Below are 16,731 nucleotides of genomic sequence, written 5' to 3' on the forward strand. Positions count from 1 at the left end.
TGCTGAATGTACAAAACACACGTTACAATTTCGAGAAGTGAGGGGGTGAAAGGAAAGCCAGAGATGGGGAAAGAGAGGGTTCAGGATACCAGTACTAGGAAAAGCGTTTCGTTGTTGCTATTCTTATGAATGGCAAGACCTGAGTAGATGCATGGGTGGAGGGAAGGGAATGGTCAAAGAGAGAATGTCCTAGAAGAAAGAGCAGTCAAGTGAATGAGATGGCAATAGGCTGGCTTTCCTCTTTTCCTTCCCATTAGCAAACTGGGGCTTCCGGGGGGGGCACAGAAATTTCTAGAACAATTGAAACCAGGAGTAGTAGAGCAGAAAGAGCACCGGACTCAGACTTTGGATTCCCGGGTTCGGATCTCATCTTCGCCACTTGGTTGCATGGCATTGGGCCAGTCACAACTTTTCTCTGGACCTCTGCTTCTCCTGGTCTGTAAAGTCATCTCTAAGGTCCCTCCCAGCTCTGACATTGGCATGTCATCTATTTGTTGATGTTAACTTTGTCTCTTCCCTGACTTTTTCAGGTACCGTAGTGAAAAGATGACCCTGAGCTATGCTGAATACCTTGCTCATCGCCAGCATCATCATTTCCAAAATGGCATTGGGCATCCCCTTCCGCCATACAACCATTATTCCTGACACTGAGCCGCACAGCCAGTCACTGGGCCTCTCTGCAGACCTCTTCCCAGGAGACCCTGCCCCTTCTTGGTCTAGCTATCTCTTTTACTGTACCATTTTATGATGATAGTTTCCGTTGCCATGATGAAGCTTGGACATCGTCAGTTAAGATCATCATGGTAACGGGTAGGAAAATGGCATTTGTTAAGAAGATTCTGTTTTATTATTTTAGATCCTTGGTTGTTTTTTTTTTTTTGCAGCATATATAACTTTTGGGGTTTTCTTTCCTCGCCATATTATGTAGAATTCTGCTTTGCTCTTTGAATTAGGTTTCTGTCTTTCTGTCTTTCTTGCCTTCCCTTCTGTCTTCTTTCCTTCCCTCTCTCTTCTCTTCCCTCCTGCTTTCGACTGTGGATGGAAGACATTGTGCAGTTTTTAAGGATTTTATTTAGGTTCTTCTCTAGTTTTCTCCTCAGTAAGATAGAGAATTTTTGATAGCTGAGTTTGGGAGCAATTCACATCAAATTCAGGTATTTGTCTATTACTCTTGAATTTGTCTAAAATGCATTTTGCTATGAGAGCTTAGTATGTGGGTCTTCACTCCTTAGGTGTTTTCCCCATGGTTAAAATATATGAACTTTGGTTCTGGTGCAGAACATCTGAAGGTCCATGATAGGGCTTGTCACAGAGAGTGAGAAATCGTTTATGCCTGTTGTGCTGGTTACCATAGAAGAGGCAGCTTCATCACTCTACAGAACCAACTTAACAAACCACAACACTGTTTCAAGAAAGTTACAAGCTACCTTTCAGATATGCTACAGAAATCATTTTGAAAAGCAGCAAATATCAGGAAGAGAGCAGATACAGAATTTAGTGCCTTTGAGAAGAGTATAATTAAATGGAATTGAGAGAGGTTAGGGGGAAAAAGGCAATTTAGAGAAGTATTCTTATAAAATTTTATTGTGTCTATATATGAAACAGCAGATTAGACAAATTCCTTACTCTTAAGTATTTTTTTAAGGTGAAAAATTTTATTTTGAGCAAATAACCAAAAAGAGACATTTGTCTATTATATATTAATTTAAACCTGTTAGCTTTAGGTTTCAATAAGTCCTGATTGGCTGGAGACAATTTTAGCGACTATTTAAAGAAATAGTAAAGATAATCTAGTGAAACAAAAGTTCATATATGCCATGATTTCAGATATGTTTGTCATGGGGACAAGACTGGAGTCTTTCTGCACTACATACTTTTGATAGAAACACATTTACTATGTTGATAAGATGTTACGTTACACCTAGGAAAACAGAGCCGGCATTTAGAAATGATACAGTTGTTAGAGCCCAGCCCATTTGCAGGGCTGGTCTTCCCACGGTGCATATAAAGAGAACTTCCCCAACATCAGGAGGAGTAGGAGGTCTGTGTGTTTATCCCCAGGAAAAATGACGGATGATTCTGGAGAAAGATTACCTTCATTTTCCTATAGTAAATGTGTGTGTGTGTGTGTGTGTGTGTGTGTGTGTGTGTGTGTGTAATTTTTTTCCAACAGGAAACCAGTATATCAAGTGATGAATAGAAGTGTGGTGCAGAATATGTAGTCTAAGCTCTGAGATGTCACTGAAAATCAAAATGGCAGAGCTTATACCTAGGTGACAGACTGCTGGTTCCAAATTCAAAACCCCTTTGCTAGTTGGTGTGCTGATTGCCTGAATTCCTTCCGCTTGCCACTATTGGCAGAGCAAACTGCTTTCGTTTTTGATGGGAGCCCTTAGAGGTTTGGTGGTATTCCTTCATCCACAGCGCCCGTTGTTGAAATAACCATTTTCAGTTGTGATGCCTTAACTAAGAAGCCAACTGTTAGCCTGACACGCAATCCATTGAACCTAGAGATGAGTCAGAGAAAGCTAGCTGGTGGGCTGTAGCAAGGGGTCTTGAATCCTTTCGTTTCTCCTTGGGAGGATTTTTGGAGCAGAATCGTCTTTCAGCATCAAACCAGGTGGCTACCTGATGGAAACTTTTTCTTGCCCTTATAGGGAAACTGAGCACAAGCTGAATGATATTGTCTGCTGCAAAAAAAAAAAAAAAGTAAATAAAACAAGCAAACTGAAGAGAGACAAAATAGACCAATGTTGACCCATCTTATCCATCATCTCATCAGTTCAACAGGCTCCTCGTCCTGGGTGAGCTCATGGTTAGAAGTTGTTGTTGTTGTTGTTGTTGTTGTTGTTTTTTAAAAGAAAAGATCTATGACATACATATGTGTGGATGTATACATTTACTTACACGTACATACATATGTGTGTTTATGTATTTAACGGTGCTAATCAATCTTGAGCAGGTCACGTGACTGGTCATGCGGACTCTAAAAATCATATCAGATTTTTTAAAAATTCTTGATATATGCAGATGTTCTACAGATGTTTTCTTACCAGTGTAATAATGTTATACTGAAGAAATAACCATCCTGCAGGCTTCAGAGGACGAGGTCAGCAATATTTCCCACCATGGCTTGGGGGAAAAGGATAGTTTTGTCTCCTTTTGTTTTCAAATTAATGCACAGTGCATTTTTGTTGTCTCTAAATAGCTGTTGACTAAAAAGACTTTGTAGCGTAAAGGGTGTCGTGCAAACTGTAAGGGTGTGCTTCAGACAGACAAACGCTAGACCCTTTCACCTTCATCGTATAGTACAAAGCTGTTGCGTCTGTGGTTTGAATGCACTTGGAACATGTTGAAATATGTAGCATGTGTCTTTAACTCAGACGAAGATTCTTGATTGCACAGGTTAGTGTTTTAGCCAGTTGTGGTTTATTTGTTCGGAAACACAAATGTGAATTGCACTCTTATCACCAGAATATTGTATAAGTTCAGTGATCTTTAAACAGCTCAGAAGTAATACTTGAACTTCATTTGAGTAGCACAAAGTTTACATTGCCCCCCCCTTTTAAATGTTAATTAGTTCCATTTCTGTGTTTTGTTTCTCAAATGCAACTGGGTATTTTTTTTTTCCTCTGGGAAAACAGTACGCATTTTACTTTGGTATGTAGCAAAAGGCTTCCGTTTCTGGAAGGTTTTCTTGTTCTTTAAACAACATCAGCCAGGTACCAGATTCTAAAAGAACAATTGCCTCCCCTGCCCGCCACTCCCCCCCAGCCCACCCCGACTCCCATTAAGTGGCCTTCGGACTGCACAAGAGTGTGCTCCCACCCGCCCCAGTCTCCCTTAACCACGAGAGGTCGGCGTACTTGATGGAGGAAGGTGCAAGGCTTGCTCGCGTCCCCCGCCCCCTCAAGCAGTTGTAGGAGTTTCTAGTCCAGTACACACAGTCCCAATGCCCAGCACACCGGAAGTTTGTATACTGGCCTCTTTTCATGTCTTCGAATGTGCAGGAAATTTGAAACTGTCATCTGGAGTAGGTTCCATCTCTTACGTGTGTTAGATCAAACCAAAGAAGCCCCAGCCATGCCCAAATGCTGCTTCAAAAGCCTACCTTCCAGTCCTTACAAAAACCTTGCAGGATTAAATGTGTTAACTTTTTTATTTTTGTACAGTTTCTAAGTGATTTTTGCTAGTGGTGTTCAATTAAGTTTATTTGAGGGGTGTGAGCACCTCCTCCATTGAAATAAACTGGTGACTTTCCTTTTATTTTTTAAAAGCAGAAACCCGTTGTGTGCCTCTCGATTTAAGGGTTTCCGATTACATTATTCTGAAGACCAGCATTGATCCTTTATATACAAAGATCTGTTTTCCTTGTTTTTTTATTACTGTTTCAGAAGAAGAGAAACCTTTTATTTTGCTCTGGACCCAGTAACTGCGCTGGTACATAGACGCACTGAGAAAACAAACTTTTGTAACCACCTCTGACTGTTTTTGTATATCAAAGTCGATTACTTTTGAAATATTTGGATCTAGTTTCTAAGTTATTTTAGTGTTTTGTATGTTCCCCGAAATCACTTTGAATCTGTCACCAGCATACTGAGTTCTTGGTGATACAGTGGTGAGACTCGTAATGAGCAAAAGCTACCTGGAGTAGCTTCTTCTTTTCCTTCTTTCTTAGTAACCTGTTTTTGGATTACAGTGAGACATCGCAGATTACCTGAAACCCCCTCCAAGTATAACTAGATCCTCCTTCCTTCCACATGTAATTGCTTAATAGTTTGAAGAAACTATTGGAAATGGGCATTTTATATGATATGTATAGCTTGAAAATATTAAAACGGAGCGAGAGGAAACAATGAGAAGGTTTACGTGGGTCTGTAAGGTGTGACTGTGGAAAGATATTGTAGTAGTTTTGACACTATTGTTACTATCTTTAAAATCATTTACCCAATAAAACGTTAAAACTGAGTTACCGTTTGGTGTCTCTTTCTTTAACCTGCCTGCCTCATCGTAAGGCTCTTGCTCTCGCGGGGGCTTCTTGCTACAGTGCTAGCCGTCGAAGACTTGGAAACAATATACTTCGGAGCTGATGCCGATTCCTTTCCAAACCGGTGCTTGGGACACCTCACCCGCCCGCAGCCGCTCCCCATCGTCCCTATGATTTGCCTGTGTCCTCCTTCTGCCTGGTCCTGAACCCTGGCTTGGTGACTGAGTCCAGGCTTTATTGGACAGTCCGCCCTGGCCGCGGACCTGGGGCGAGCATCAGACGTGAAGTCTGGTGGTAGCATAGCCGTGCTTACACCAGCTCCAAATTTCTTCCAGATGGGTGTGTTATCAACAGGTGTTTCCCTCTTGTGAGCTGGTGGGGGCAGTTAGCAGTGCTATCCGGGTGAGGGCATCTCAGGAGGTGGGAAGCCTTTCTTCTCTTCTGCCCTCAAGGCTTTGCCACGTTCTTGGTACGGGAGGGACGGAATCTGAAAATGCTCCAGATGTGGCTGCTCAGAGCGGGTACCCACTCACATACACACTAGGCCTCCCATCCCCTCAAAACATGAACTTTTCCAGTTCTGGAGTGGCAGGACAGGAACTCTACTCCCAACTGGAGCTTGGGGAAACATAGATGCGTCTGCGTAGAGGGCAAGGCAGCTGGTGCCACTGACCTTCCCGAGCCAGTTAAGAGCCTGCATCGAGAGAAGGCGAGCTCTTGGTGGGCCACCTCTCTCCCAGCTGTTGCCTTATCTCCTCCCCGTGGAAAGGCCACCGAGGACATTGCTCAAATACCTTGGGCTCTTTCTAAATCATTTGCTGTCTCAGTTCTAAATCCTGTGCCGTCCCATGCATATTTCAGGATTAATTGCTCGTGAATGCACGCAGGCTGATTTTCTGTTGCACTGCCCCAAAGCCCCGCTGCCCGTGTGAATTTGGTGACACGTGCTGATGTCAATCACGGTGGCTAAAAACAGCCATCTCAGATCCCAGAGGACTACTGCGGTGTTGAATAGTGCTCCATTAAGGCGGCCATCTGCTCGAGGTTTATCCAGTTCCATCATTCATGGTTAATGGTACATGGGATTTTTTTTTGTAATGATTTAGACAATATTAATAGGCTCAGGTAGAACGAAGTAATTGCACGAGCCCACAGCCTTCATTTTTATCACATTAGTGGTTAACTCGATGGTCTGGACAGATTTCAACTTCAATAATCACACTCCACCTACCTAAATTCTTCGCAGAGCTTCAACATTTCCTCCCTAGATTTCATGCCCCACTAGGCACCTTGGAAATAGCTCCGCCGCTTCGGAGGCCGGGCGCGGATGGGTGGGATGCGGCCATTCTTCTCTGTTGCTAGAAAACACTCTCACGCCTGAGGGGTCCAATCGGTGTGAGCTCGGGGCAGGTGGCCACGGCGAATTCACACGCGGATTCAGAGCTGCCAGTCGGGAGAGCCGGTGAATGGCCGCCCATTCAGAGAATGGCTTCTCCCACTTCCTGCAGCTCCGACCGCAGGAGCCAAGACAAGTGTGGGTGTGGGCTCAGCCTTCATGGCTTCCCCGTTTGCCTGGGCTTTCGCCTGCGGGAGGAATAGCTGAATGGGGGGACGTCCACGAGGCAGGCCCTGGGGAGATGGCTTGGGCTCCTACGTTAAAAGGCCTCCCTTGATCCTGTAGCTCGTGGGACAATCTCCTGTTCCAGACCCCAGGCCTGTGGAAAGAAATCTTTCAAGACGGGGAGGAAATTGCCTTCGATGTTAACTAAGCACTGTTCTGAAGCCAGTCGACCTCGTCCCAGGAACTTGGTTACTACAACCGGATTTAAAAACGACCCTGACTAGATTACGTTCAGATTGCACTGTCTCTCTCAAATGGTTTCAGTGAACCGGCCCAGAGGCCTGGTAGAGGCCGTGTGCCTTACATAACTGAACACTGACCCGTGCTTGTAGCTTTCCATCATGACAGATGATCACATTAGCCCGACAGAGCTTAGATGTAGGGTGCGCTGAGTCTGGAGCGTGCAGCTGGGTGGTGGCTGCGAGACGTGCCTCTGTGCTCACCGACTGCCCTGGCGTCCTTGAGCTCGCGCTCCCATTCTAGAAGGACACGGCTGAGTCACAAGGGGCCGGTCGTTTGTTCAGCCTTCAGTCTCCCTTCATGGTGGAAGGCTATCTTTGCTTTTTAATCAAAAATCTCAGCTGACATCTCGTTATGTTAAAGATACGAGATTAAAGGTGGTATTTTGTTGTTCTAAATTACCAATGCACACCGGTTCCTTAGAAAGCTAATGAGAACAACAAGGCCATGTTGATGACATAAAAATTTGTAATCGGGGCGACAGATGATGGAGGCAGAGCCTCAGCACCCCATTTATTTCTGGACTCTGGGCTGTCCGTCAGCAAGAAGGTCCTGATTTGCACAGAGAAGAGGGGATATCTTACTCCTATAGTTTAAGGACACTGGGTGTGCATAGGCCTAAACCATGAGATTCTGGTGCAGTTACCACCTTCTCATCCAGGCCCGACAAGGCCTACAAGAAGTTCAGGCAGGAGACGCATCGCTCCTGACGTTGGAACAGAAATGAAGCCACCCGACAGCTCCCACTAACACACTCATATGCGTTAGGGTTTTTTTTTCAGGCTGTATTACAGTTTTTAAATACCATACGTTTATACACACGTTTCTTGAAGCAAATGCTTACGGAAACTTGGATCAGTTCCAACAGAACACCAGGTCCCACGGGACAATCTGAGAAACCACGGCCGGAGCCCCAACCTGCCCAGGTATTTTGAGAGCCTTTGGCAAGCTGTCATCTCATCTCCTTTTCTATTCTGGCCTTTTCCTCCCAAATGTCAGGCTCAACGTGATCTATCAATATTTCCTGAGTGCCTGTCCCCACAGAGGCATGGCCCCGTGCTTGGTTTGAGAATGAAGATAGTATTAATGTAAAAACAAATGAACGGTCCACTCGGAGCTAAGAGTCGTGGGGGCATCCAGGTTTGGTCTAGTTGGGGAAAGTCATTCCGACCGGGGCCCAGGCAACATCGGGCCGGCTTTATAGGGTCCCCCTAAATTGCTTCCACCTCAGAGGGGCACTCGAACAGAGCTGTCACTTCCCCTGCGGGGAAATGGGGTTGCTGTGGCCCCCCAGCATGTCGGCAGCAAAGGCCACCCCACACGGAGCACGGTCATCTGTTGAGTGGAGGAGGACACTGTCTCCTCCCACCAGGTAGCCAGCTATCTTGCTCCCTAGCGGCAATGTGCCAGCTGGTTGAGAAAGATATGTGTGATCATAGAAGTAGGTTTATGTGCATGAGGAATGGCATTTGGTGGTGGAAAGTTGTGCTTCTCACTGCAAAGCTGCCCTCTCAAAGGCTTTGGGCCCTTCCCATGACCGGGAGAGAGAGAACAGTCCGGACAGAGACCAGGCTGTTTTTGCTAAGAGTCCTGGAGGCCTGAGAGCCAAAGAAAGCCTATAGTATGCCAACTGGCTGAAAAATTCTCCCGTGGGGGGCAGAAATCTATTCACAGAGCAGGAGGAGAGAGAGGGGATTTTCCCAGAGCGGAAAATCAGAGCCCCTCTCGGTGTAACTCTCACCTGCTACATAGGCCAGGAAGGCAGGAAGGCAGTATTCAATTTGGATTATTGTAAAACAGGAAACAACTGGTACACAAGAGAACAGGTAAATCACATCTGAAGCGACAGGAAGCTGCTGAGAGCTGGAGTTGTGGCCTAAACACCAGACAGATTTGAAACTAGTAGTTGCTCTAGTCATTTTTCATCAAACTAGCATTTCCGTCTCAATGGTCTTCTGGAATGATCCAAGGTTACGGTAGGTATCAACCCCTACAAGTGGATTGGTGTTTATCAGCACAGGAGACAGGGGCTGAGCAAACAGCTGGATGGGGCAATCATATCACCCACTCCCACACATCCTGGCAGAGTAGGAAGGGCGTCTTGGGCTGGAAAGAGCGAGAACCCCCATCTTTTCTGAAGGGCAGTACTATGTGAGTAATGCACACATTTCCCTAAACTTTCTCCACTTCAAACATTCAAACAAATTCCAGGAACTCTGCATGAAGACATTGCCACCCCGCTGGCATAGGCCTCGGCCATGGCCCCTTTCCCAGAACTGTGGTCAGGGACAGCGGTGGGTGGCCATAGTCACCTTTGTACATGAAGGCATGCCCCTCAGTGACTTGGTTCATGTTTACCTTGCCCAGCAGATGCGGTCCGTGGCACACATGAATGATGGGGGTGGAAAGGGCGCACAGGGTTAATACGGCTGCTCGAGTAGGATGGGCCTGCTCTGGTGGGGTAGACGGGCCGCACTGGCTCCTTCTTCCCCCATATGGGTTCGTACCACTACAGAAGAACCTGCAGACTTGGAGAAGGTCAAATCGAAATTGCTAATAGTCAGCCCGAGGCTGGGAAAGTGCAGGCAACACCCTTGGTTCTAAGGAAGGCTACACAGGGAGTCCTGCAAGCAGGTGCACAGGGCACTTGCGAGATAAAAAGAAACTCCCTTCTTTTCACCTCCTTTGACATCGTCTTTTGTTGAAGTGAAATTCACATAACATACAACGAACCACTTTAAAGCACACGAGTCAGTGATATTGTGTTACCTTCTCTCACCAGCTTCTTTTACTTAGCATAACGTTTGAGGTCTGTCTCCATCACGGCTGACTGATATTTTATGGCTGAATGATATCTCATCGTATGGCTACACCACAACTGGCTTATCCATTCATCCACTGGTGAACATTTGGGCTGTTTCAAACATTCGGCTCTTATGAATAACGCTGCCATAAACCTTTGAGTCTAAGTTTCTGTGTGCACGTACGTTTTTATTTCTCTTGGGTATAATCTTAGGGGTGGAATTGCTGGCTCATACGGTCATTCTATGTTTACCTTCTTGAGGAACCATCACACTTTTTCCACCAATCATGTACGCAGATTCCAGTTTTGCCACGTCCTCACCAATACTCATTCGTGTCTGTCTGATCACGGTCATCCTCGTGGGTGTGAACTGATATCTGTGATTTTGATTCACATTTCGTTAATGACCGGTGAGGTTGAAACACCCTTCTATGTGCTAATTGGTCCATTCATACATGTTCTTTGAAGATATGTCTATTCAAGTCCTTTACCCAGTTATTAATTGGGTTGTCTTTTGTTGAGTTGTAATGGTATACATACATATGTATACTGGTGTGTGTGTGTGTGTGTGTGTGTGTGTGTGTGTATCTCGGATATCAAACCCTTATCAGAGAAATAATTTGAAAATATATTCTTCCACTCTGTAGTTGGTCTTTTTCACATTCTTTATAATGTCCTTTGATGAACAAAACTTTCTAGTTTCGATGAAATCCAGTGTATCTGTGTTTTTCTTTTTTTGCGCATGTTTTTGGTGTCAAACCTAAGAATCGATAGCCAAGTGCTAGGTCATAAAGATTTACCCCTATGTTTCCTTCTAATAGTTTTAGCCCTTCTATTTAGGTTGTTGGTCTATTTTGGGTTAATGTTAACATGTGGTTTGAGGTAGAGGCCCCGGTTTCATTCTTTTGAACATGGTTATCCAGTTGTCCCTATACTGTTTGCTAAAAAAGCTGTTCTTTTCCCCCATGGAATGGTCTGGGCACCCCTGTCGAAAATCGGTTGACCACAGAGGTTTGGGTTTACTTCTGGACTCTTGATTCTATGTCCCTGGTCTATATGTCTACCCTTATGCCAGTACCACACCGTTTGATCACTCTACTTTTGTAGTAAGTTTTGAAATTGGGAGGTGTGAGTCCCCCTGCCTTGTTTTTCTTTTTCACTATTGTTCGAGCTATTCAAGGATCCTTGAGATTTCTTATACATTTGAGGGTTGGCCTTTCCATTTCTGCAAAAAAAAAAAAAAAAAAAACAAGGCCATTGCACTTCAGATGGGGACTGCTGTGATCCATAGATTGCTTTAGGGACTGTTGCCATCTCAATATTAAGTCTTTCAATGCACGAGCACGAGATGCCTTCCCATTTATTTAAGTCGTCTTTCATTTCTTTCAAAAATACTTTATAGTTTTCAGTTACAAGCCTTTTACCTCCTTGGTTAAATTTATTCCTAGGAATCTTATTTTTTTGGATGCTATTATAAATAGAATTGTTTCTCTTAACTTCCTTTTTAGATAGTTCGTTACTGGCATATAGAAACACCACTGATTTTTGTGCATTGATCTTTTTCCTGCAACTAAACTAACCTTGTATTTCTTTCTTTCTCTTTCCTTTCTTCCTTTCCTTTCCTTCCCTTTCCTTCCTTTCTTTCCCTTCCTCCCTACCTTCCTTCCTTTCTTAATTATACACTAGTAGTGTGTGTGTGTGTGTGTGTGTGTGTGTGTGTGTGTGTGTGTGTTTTATGGGATTTTAGAGAGAGAGAGAATCATATCACCTGCAAATACAGTTTCACTTCTTCCTTTCCATTTGGGTGTCTTTTGTTTCTCGGCCTACTTACTCCAGCTAGGACTTCCAATGTTGAATAGCACCGGTGAAAGCAGTCATGATTGTCTTGTTTCTCATCTCAGGGGGGAAATTTTCAGTCTTTCTCGACTGGGTATGATGTTAGCGGTGGGTTTCTCATAAATGCCCTTTATCACGTTGCCTTCTATTCCTAGTTTGTTCAATGTTTTTGTCATGAAAGCATGCTGACTTTTGTCAAATGCCTTTCTGCCTTTTGAAATGATCATTTCCCCTTTCTTCTCTTAATGTGGTATACTACACTGGTTGATTTTTTTTAAAAGTAGGCTCCATATCCTGTGTGGAGTCCAACGCAGGGCTTGAACTCACAATCCTGAGATCAAGACCTGAGCTGAGATCAAGAGTCAGACGTCTAACTGACCGAGCCACCCAGGTGCCTCATTGGTTGATTTTCTTACGTTGAACCACCCCTTCATTTCTGGGATAAATTCCACTTGGTCACGTGGTATGAGCCTCTTACTGTGCTGTGGATTTGGTTTACTGATATTTTGTTGAGGACTTTGGTGTCTATACTCCTAATGGATACTGGTCTGTAGTTTTCTTTTCTTACGGTATCTTTGTCTGGCTTTTGTATTGGGGTAATACTTTGTGTGTTTCTGGGAACTTGTCCATTTCCTGAAGACTATCTAATTTATTGGCATACAACTGCTTATACTGTTCTCTGATAATCCTTATAATTTTTGTAAGGTTGGTGGTAACATCCCTGCTTTCATTTCCAATTTTAGTTATTTGTGTCTTTTTCTTCTTAATGAGTGTAGCTCAAGTCTTGTCAATTTTGTCACTCTTTTTAAAGAACCAACTATTGGTTTCATTGACTTTATTTTATTTCTATTCTATTTTTCTTTTTTCAAGATTTTATTTATTTGGCAGAGAGAGACACAACGAGAGAGGGAACACAAGCAGAGGGAGAGGGAGAAGCAGGCCTCCCGCTGAGCAGGGAGCCTGACGCGGGGCTCAATCCCAGGACCCTGGGATCATGACCCGAGCCGAAGGCAGACGCTTAACAACTGAGCCACGCAGGCGCCCCTCTGTTCTCTTTTTCATTTAACTCCGCCCTAATCTTATTTCCTTCCTTCTGTTGGCTTCAGGTTTAGTTTGTTCTTCTTTTTCTAGTTCCTCAAGGTATAAAGTTAGGGTGTTGATTTCAGAGCTTCCTTTTCAATGTAAGTGTTTATAGCTACAAATGCGACTCTGAACACTGTCCTTCACTGTATCCTGTGAGTTTGGGTGTACTGTGTTTTCATTCATCACACAGCATTTTCTAAGTTTCTGGTGACTTCTTTAATCCATTGGTTAAGAGTGTGTTGTTCAATTTCCATGTATTTGCAGTGATTTTTTCAGTTTTCCTTCTGTTATTGATTTCTAGTTTGGTCAGAGAAGATACTTTGCATGATTTCCATCTTTTAAACTTTTTATTTTATTTATTTGTCAGAGATAGAGAGCACAAGTAGAGAAAGTGGCAGGCAGAGCCGGCAGAGGGAGAAGCAGTCTCCCCTCAGAGCAAGGAGCCCGACACGGGACTCGATCCCAGGACCCTGGGATCATGACCTGAGCCAAAGGCAGCTGCTTAACTGACTGAGCCACCCAGGCATCCCTCCATCTTTTAAAATTTATTGAGAATTGCTTTATGGCCTAACATATGGCCCATTCTGCAGGATGTTCCGTGTACACTTGGGAAAAATGTGTGCTCTGCTCTTGTTGGGTAGAGTATGCTGTGCATGTCTTTGACGCCTAGGTGGTTTAGAGTGCTGTTCAAGTCCTCTATTCCTTATTGATCTATTGTCTAAGTGTCCTGCCCATTATATAAAGCAGGATATAGACGTTTCCATCTATTATTGTAGAACTATTTCTCCCTTCAATTCTGTCAATGTTTCCCTCATATCTTTTAAATCCCTGTTGTTTGGTGTGTATGTTTATAATTGTTATATCTTCTTGATGAATTGATCCTTTCATCAATAAAAATGCCCTTATTCACCTCTTGTAAAAATTTTGCACCTAAAATCTATCTGGCCTGCTATGATATAGCCATCTCAGCTCTCTTTTGGTGACCACTATTTCCACTGAATATCTTTTTCATCCTTTCACTTTCAACCTATTTCTGTCTTTGGGTCTACACTGAGTATTTTGTAAGCAGCACATAGTTAGATCTTGTCTTTTTGACATCCAGTTTGCAAATATCTTTCTTTTAATTGGCAAGTTTAACCCATTTACATTTAGTGATTGCTGGTAATGAAGGAGTTTTTCCTGCTCTTGTGCTATGTGTGTTCTGTGTGGCATATCTTTTTTTGTTCCACAGTTCCTCCAGTACTGCCTTCTTTTGCGTCTGATGGATTTTTTTTTCTTGTGAATCATTTTGAGTCCCTTGTCCTTTTCTGTATCTTTCATTTATCCTCTTTGTGGTTACCATGGGGATTATGGTTAACATCCTAAATTTGTAACAACCTAGCTTGATCACCTTTTTCTTTTCCTTTCCTTAGAAACAGACTGCAATCTTAGAGCAGTTTTACGTTCACAGCAAGGTTGAGCAGAAAATACAGAGTGTTCCCATATACTCACTGCCTGCCACCCTGCTCTCTGCACACAGCCTCCCCCCGTCAATTTCCCCCCACCAGAGCGGTACATTTGTTACAACTGATGAGCCTACACTGACAGGTCATTATCACCCCAAGTCCAGCATTTACATTAGGGTTCACTCTTGACACTGTACATACTATGAGTTTGGACCAATATTTAATGACATGTGTCTACCATTATAGTATCGTACAGCGTAGTTTCAATGTCTTAAAAAGCCTCTGTGTTTCACCTATTCATCCCTCCCTACCCCAGCCCCCTGGCAACCACTGGTCTTGGTCACCCCACATAAATAATTAAAATAGCCAACCTTCTTTGAGTGCTTCCTGTGTGATAAGGACCACGACATGCACTTTTCAACAGCCTTATAAAGCTCCCATTTTACAGCCTAAGAATCTAGTTCAAAGAAGTTATCAATTGTCTAAGGCCACCCAGCTACAGAATGGCAGAGCGAGGATTCAGACCAAGTTTGTCAGGCTCCAGAGCCTGAGCTTTTTGGCACTCACGCTGACGTCTTGAGGAGGGTAAGGGTGAGGATGCGGGTGGCAATGGTGGTGGTGGCAGTGGCATTAATGACAGGAGATGGCATCTAACACTGATGGAAAGCAGTGCTTACGATGTGCCGGTCCTGTGCCAAGTGCCTTCTGTGCCTTATCTAGTCAATCTTCCTCCAGCTCTGGGAGTTAGGTCCTATGATTGTTGCCATTTTACAGACGAGTAAACTGAGGCTCAGAGCAGTTAAATCACAGTCTCCCTCAAACGCCCAGAACCTACTGAATGGAGGCTAGTGACTGTCATCGAAGGCTTCAGCCTGTTGCTCTGCCATCTCTCTCTAGGGCTGGGGATGGCAAAGACATGGGACAGGGTCCTTGGCTGAAAACTAGCAAAATCCAGGCACTTAGACTTGACATTATTTGACTCTTTCTTTTACGAGGACACACGAGGTCTGACAGCACTTCTCTCCCACAGGCAGGGCAGACTCTGCCCTTGGCTGTCTAGCCTTAGTTATTGTCCTTCTTGTCACAGGAAGATGGCCCCCAGGCTTCTGGGTACACAACTAGGGCTCACAAATAGCCTCCTAATCGGCCTCATCAGCTATGAAGGAGGCCGCTGCGGTGGGGGGGGGGGGGCTAAGTAGGCCAGCACTTTGACCTGGTTACATGAGGGCAGCTGTAATCCAGGCTGATCATGTCTTGCTAAGCTCTTGGGCGGGGGGGAGGTGGGGGGATGTCCAAAAACTGCTTCCTGTGCCCAAGTATCCCTGGATCTCCCTGCAGACACTCCTTCCCCTTCTGGAAGAGCTTGGCCTAAAGGCCACAGAGGCCAAGCTTAATGAGAGTGGCTGCCAGTGCCGAGGGAAAGTTGGTGGCCATTTCCTACTGCGGTCAACGTCCACGGCTTATGCTGCCCCAGGCCAAGGTGCTGCTTTTCCTTGGAAGGCCCACTGCCTAACTCTTCCGCCTTGCAGGATGAGGTGAGGAAATCATTGTCTTCCTCCATGGGGGCCAGACAGTTGCTCATGTCAACCCTGGGAGTTCAGGGCAAGGCTGGGCTCCTTCCCTCTACACCCGCCTGGCTCACCTCTGGCAATGACTGGCCCTGAGAATTCCCCACGGAAGCAGGCTGAGCTGTCTGGCCAGGCTGTGGTTGGGAAATAAAGAAACCAGAGCTGTTGGGGATGGCTGGCCTGGCTTGTCTGGCTCCCTCCCCAACTCTCTTCTGGCTTCCTCCTTCCCTCCCTCCCTGGTGGTTGGCACGGTGGGTTTCCTCATGCAGGTGCGCCCGCCACCTTCCCTTCATGGCCCACAAACCATTTGCCCCAAGAGGTAGCCCAGCAAAGTGAGCCCCCCTATGGTCAGAAAGCAGACAGCTTGCCAGGCCTGCGTGGACGCTGGCAGGAAAGAAAGAGAAGATGGAGTGTTGGAAGGAGACCATACACTGAAAGTCTAAGTTTTTCCAAAGGGGTTTTCTCTACCAGGAGGGTGACTCTCATGGGGCCAGGAAGGGGAATCAGAGGCAACAATTCCAGCATCTCGGCCACTCTAAGGCACTTTGGATTGTAAGATGTCCCCAGTTTATGTGCCTCTGGAAAAGAAAACTAAGCTAGCTCTGATTGAACTATGGCATCCATTGATTGTAAGATGCAGCCCAGGTTTAGAGATGTTAAAATGCCAAAAAAAAAGGAGGGGAAAGTCTTAGAGTCAATGAAATATAGAAACATTCTTTAAAACCAAGGCGTCACCTCTGCTACACACCCCAGAGACCCCAACCACGCAGGGTACATTAAGGCATGGTGGTAAGTGGAGTTCAAACCCCAAAGAACCTCCACGCTCTGAGAATAGCATAGTAACAACACTGTCTGGAAATAGCGCTCCTGTCCCCCCCACACCGAACAGAACTTTATGAAGCCATTTTTCTCCCCGGGTGTCTCACAGCCGCCTTGGAATTCAGAGAGGTATGGTTTGGCCAAGGACACCTGGGGCCTCCGAGGGGGCAGAGAACCGCTGAAAGCTACTGCAGTGCTTTTTCAACTATTACAGGATGACCGCAATCTAGGGGTAAGTGCAGACAGGGCTAAGTGAGCACAGAAGTAAGTGGCTTTTAAACATCTTTCCCGACGGAATGATTTACAGAACCGCAAGGAACAAAACAGAA

At 45.0% G+C, this 16,731-nt stretch overlaps 2 protein-coding genes across 5 annotated transcripts in view; one reads left to right on the forward strand and one right to left on the reverse strand.

Moving 5' to 3' along the window:
* Positions 1 to 4,969, forward strand: part of AMMECR1 (AMMECR nuclear protein 1) — a 109,811-nt gene extending 104,842 nt beyond the window's left edge. The window contains exons 6-7 of one of the 3 annotated variants that reach the window (XR_015723430.1): positions 531 to 810; positions 2,658 to 4,969. Coding sequence is in view for 2 of the 3 variants with exons in the window: in XM_087860104.1 (XP_087716230.1) it covers positions 531 to 645 (115 nt within the window). In the remaining variant the exon portion in view is untranslated. Of the gene's footprint in view, positions 1 to 530 lie in introns of all 3 variants that reach the window. The other 2 variants (XM_087860104.1, XM_087860105.1) reach the window with 2 other exon arrangements.
* Positions 865 to 16,731, reverse strand: part of TMEM164 (transmembrane protein 164) — a 178,671-nt gene continuing 162,804 nt past the window's right edge. For both annotated transcript variants that reach the window (XM_087860110.1, XM_087860107.1), the window contains one exon: positions 865 to 2,690. The gene's annotated coding sequence lies outside the window, so the exon portion shown is untranslated. The remainder of the gene's footprint in view (positions 2,691 to 16,731) is intronic.

This window comes from Ursus americanus, chromosome X, assembly GCF_024610735.1.
Source record: "Ursus americanus isolate L20-20 chromosome X, mUrsAme1.1.p, whole genome shotgun sequence".
In the NCBI taxonomy this organism is placed as follows: domain Eukaryota; kingdom Metazoa; phylum Chordata; class Mammalia; order Carnivora; family Ursidae; genus Ursus; species Ursus americanus.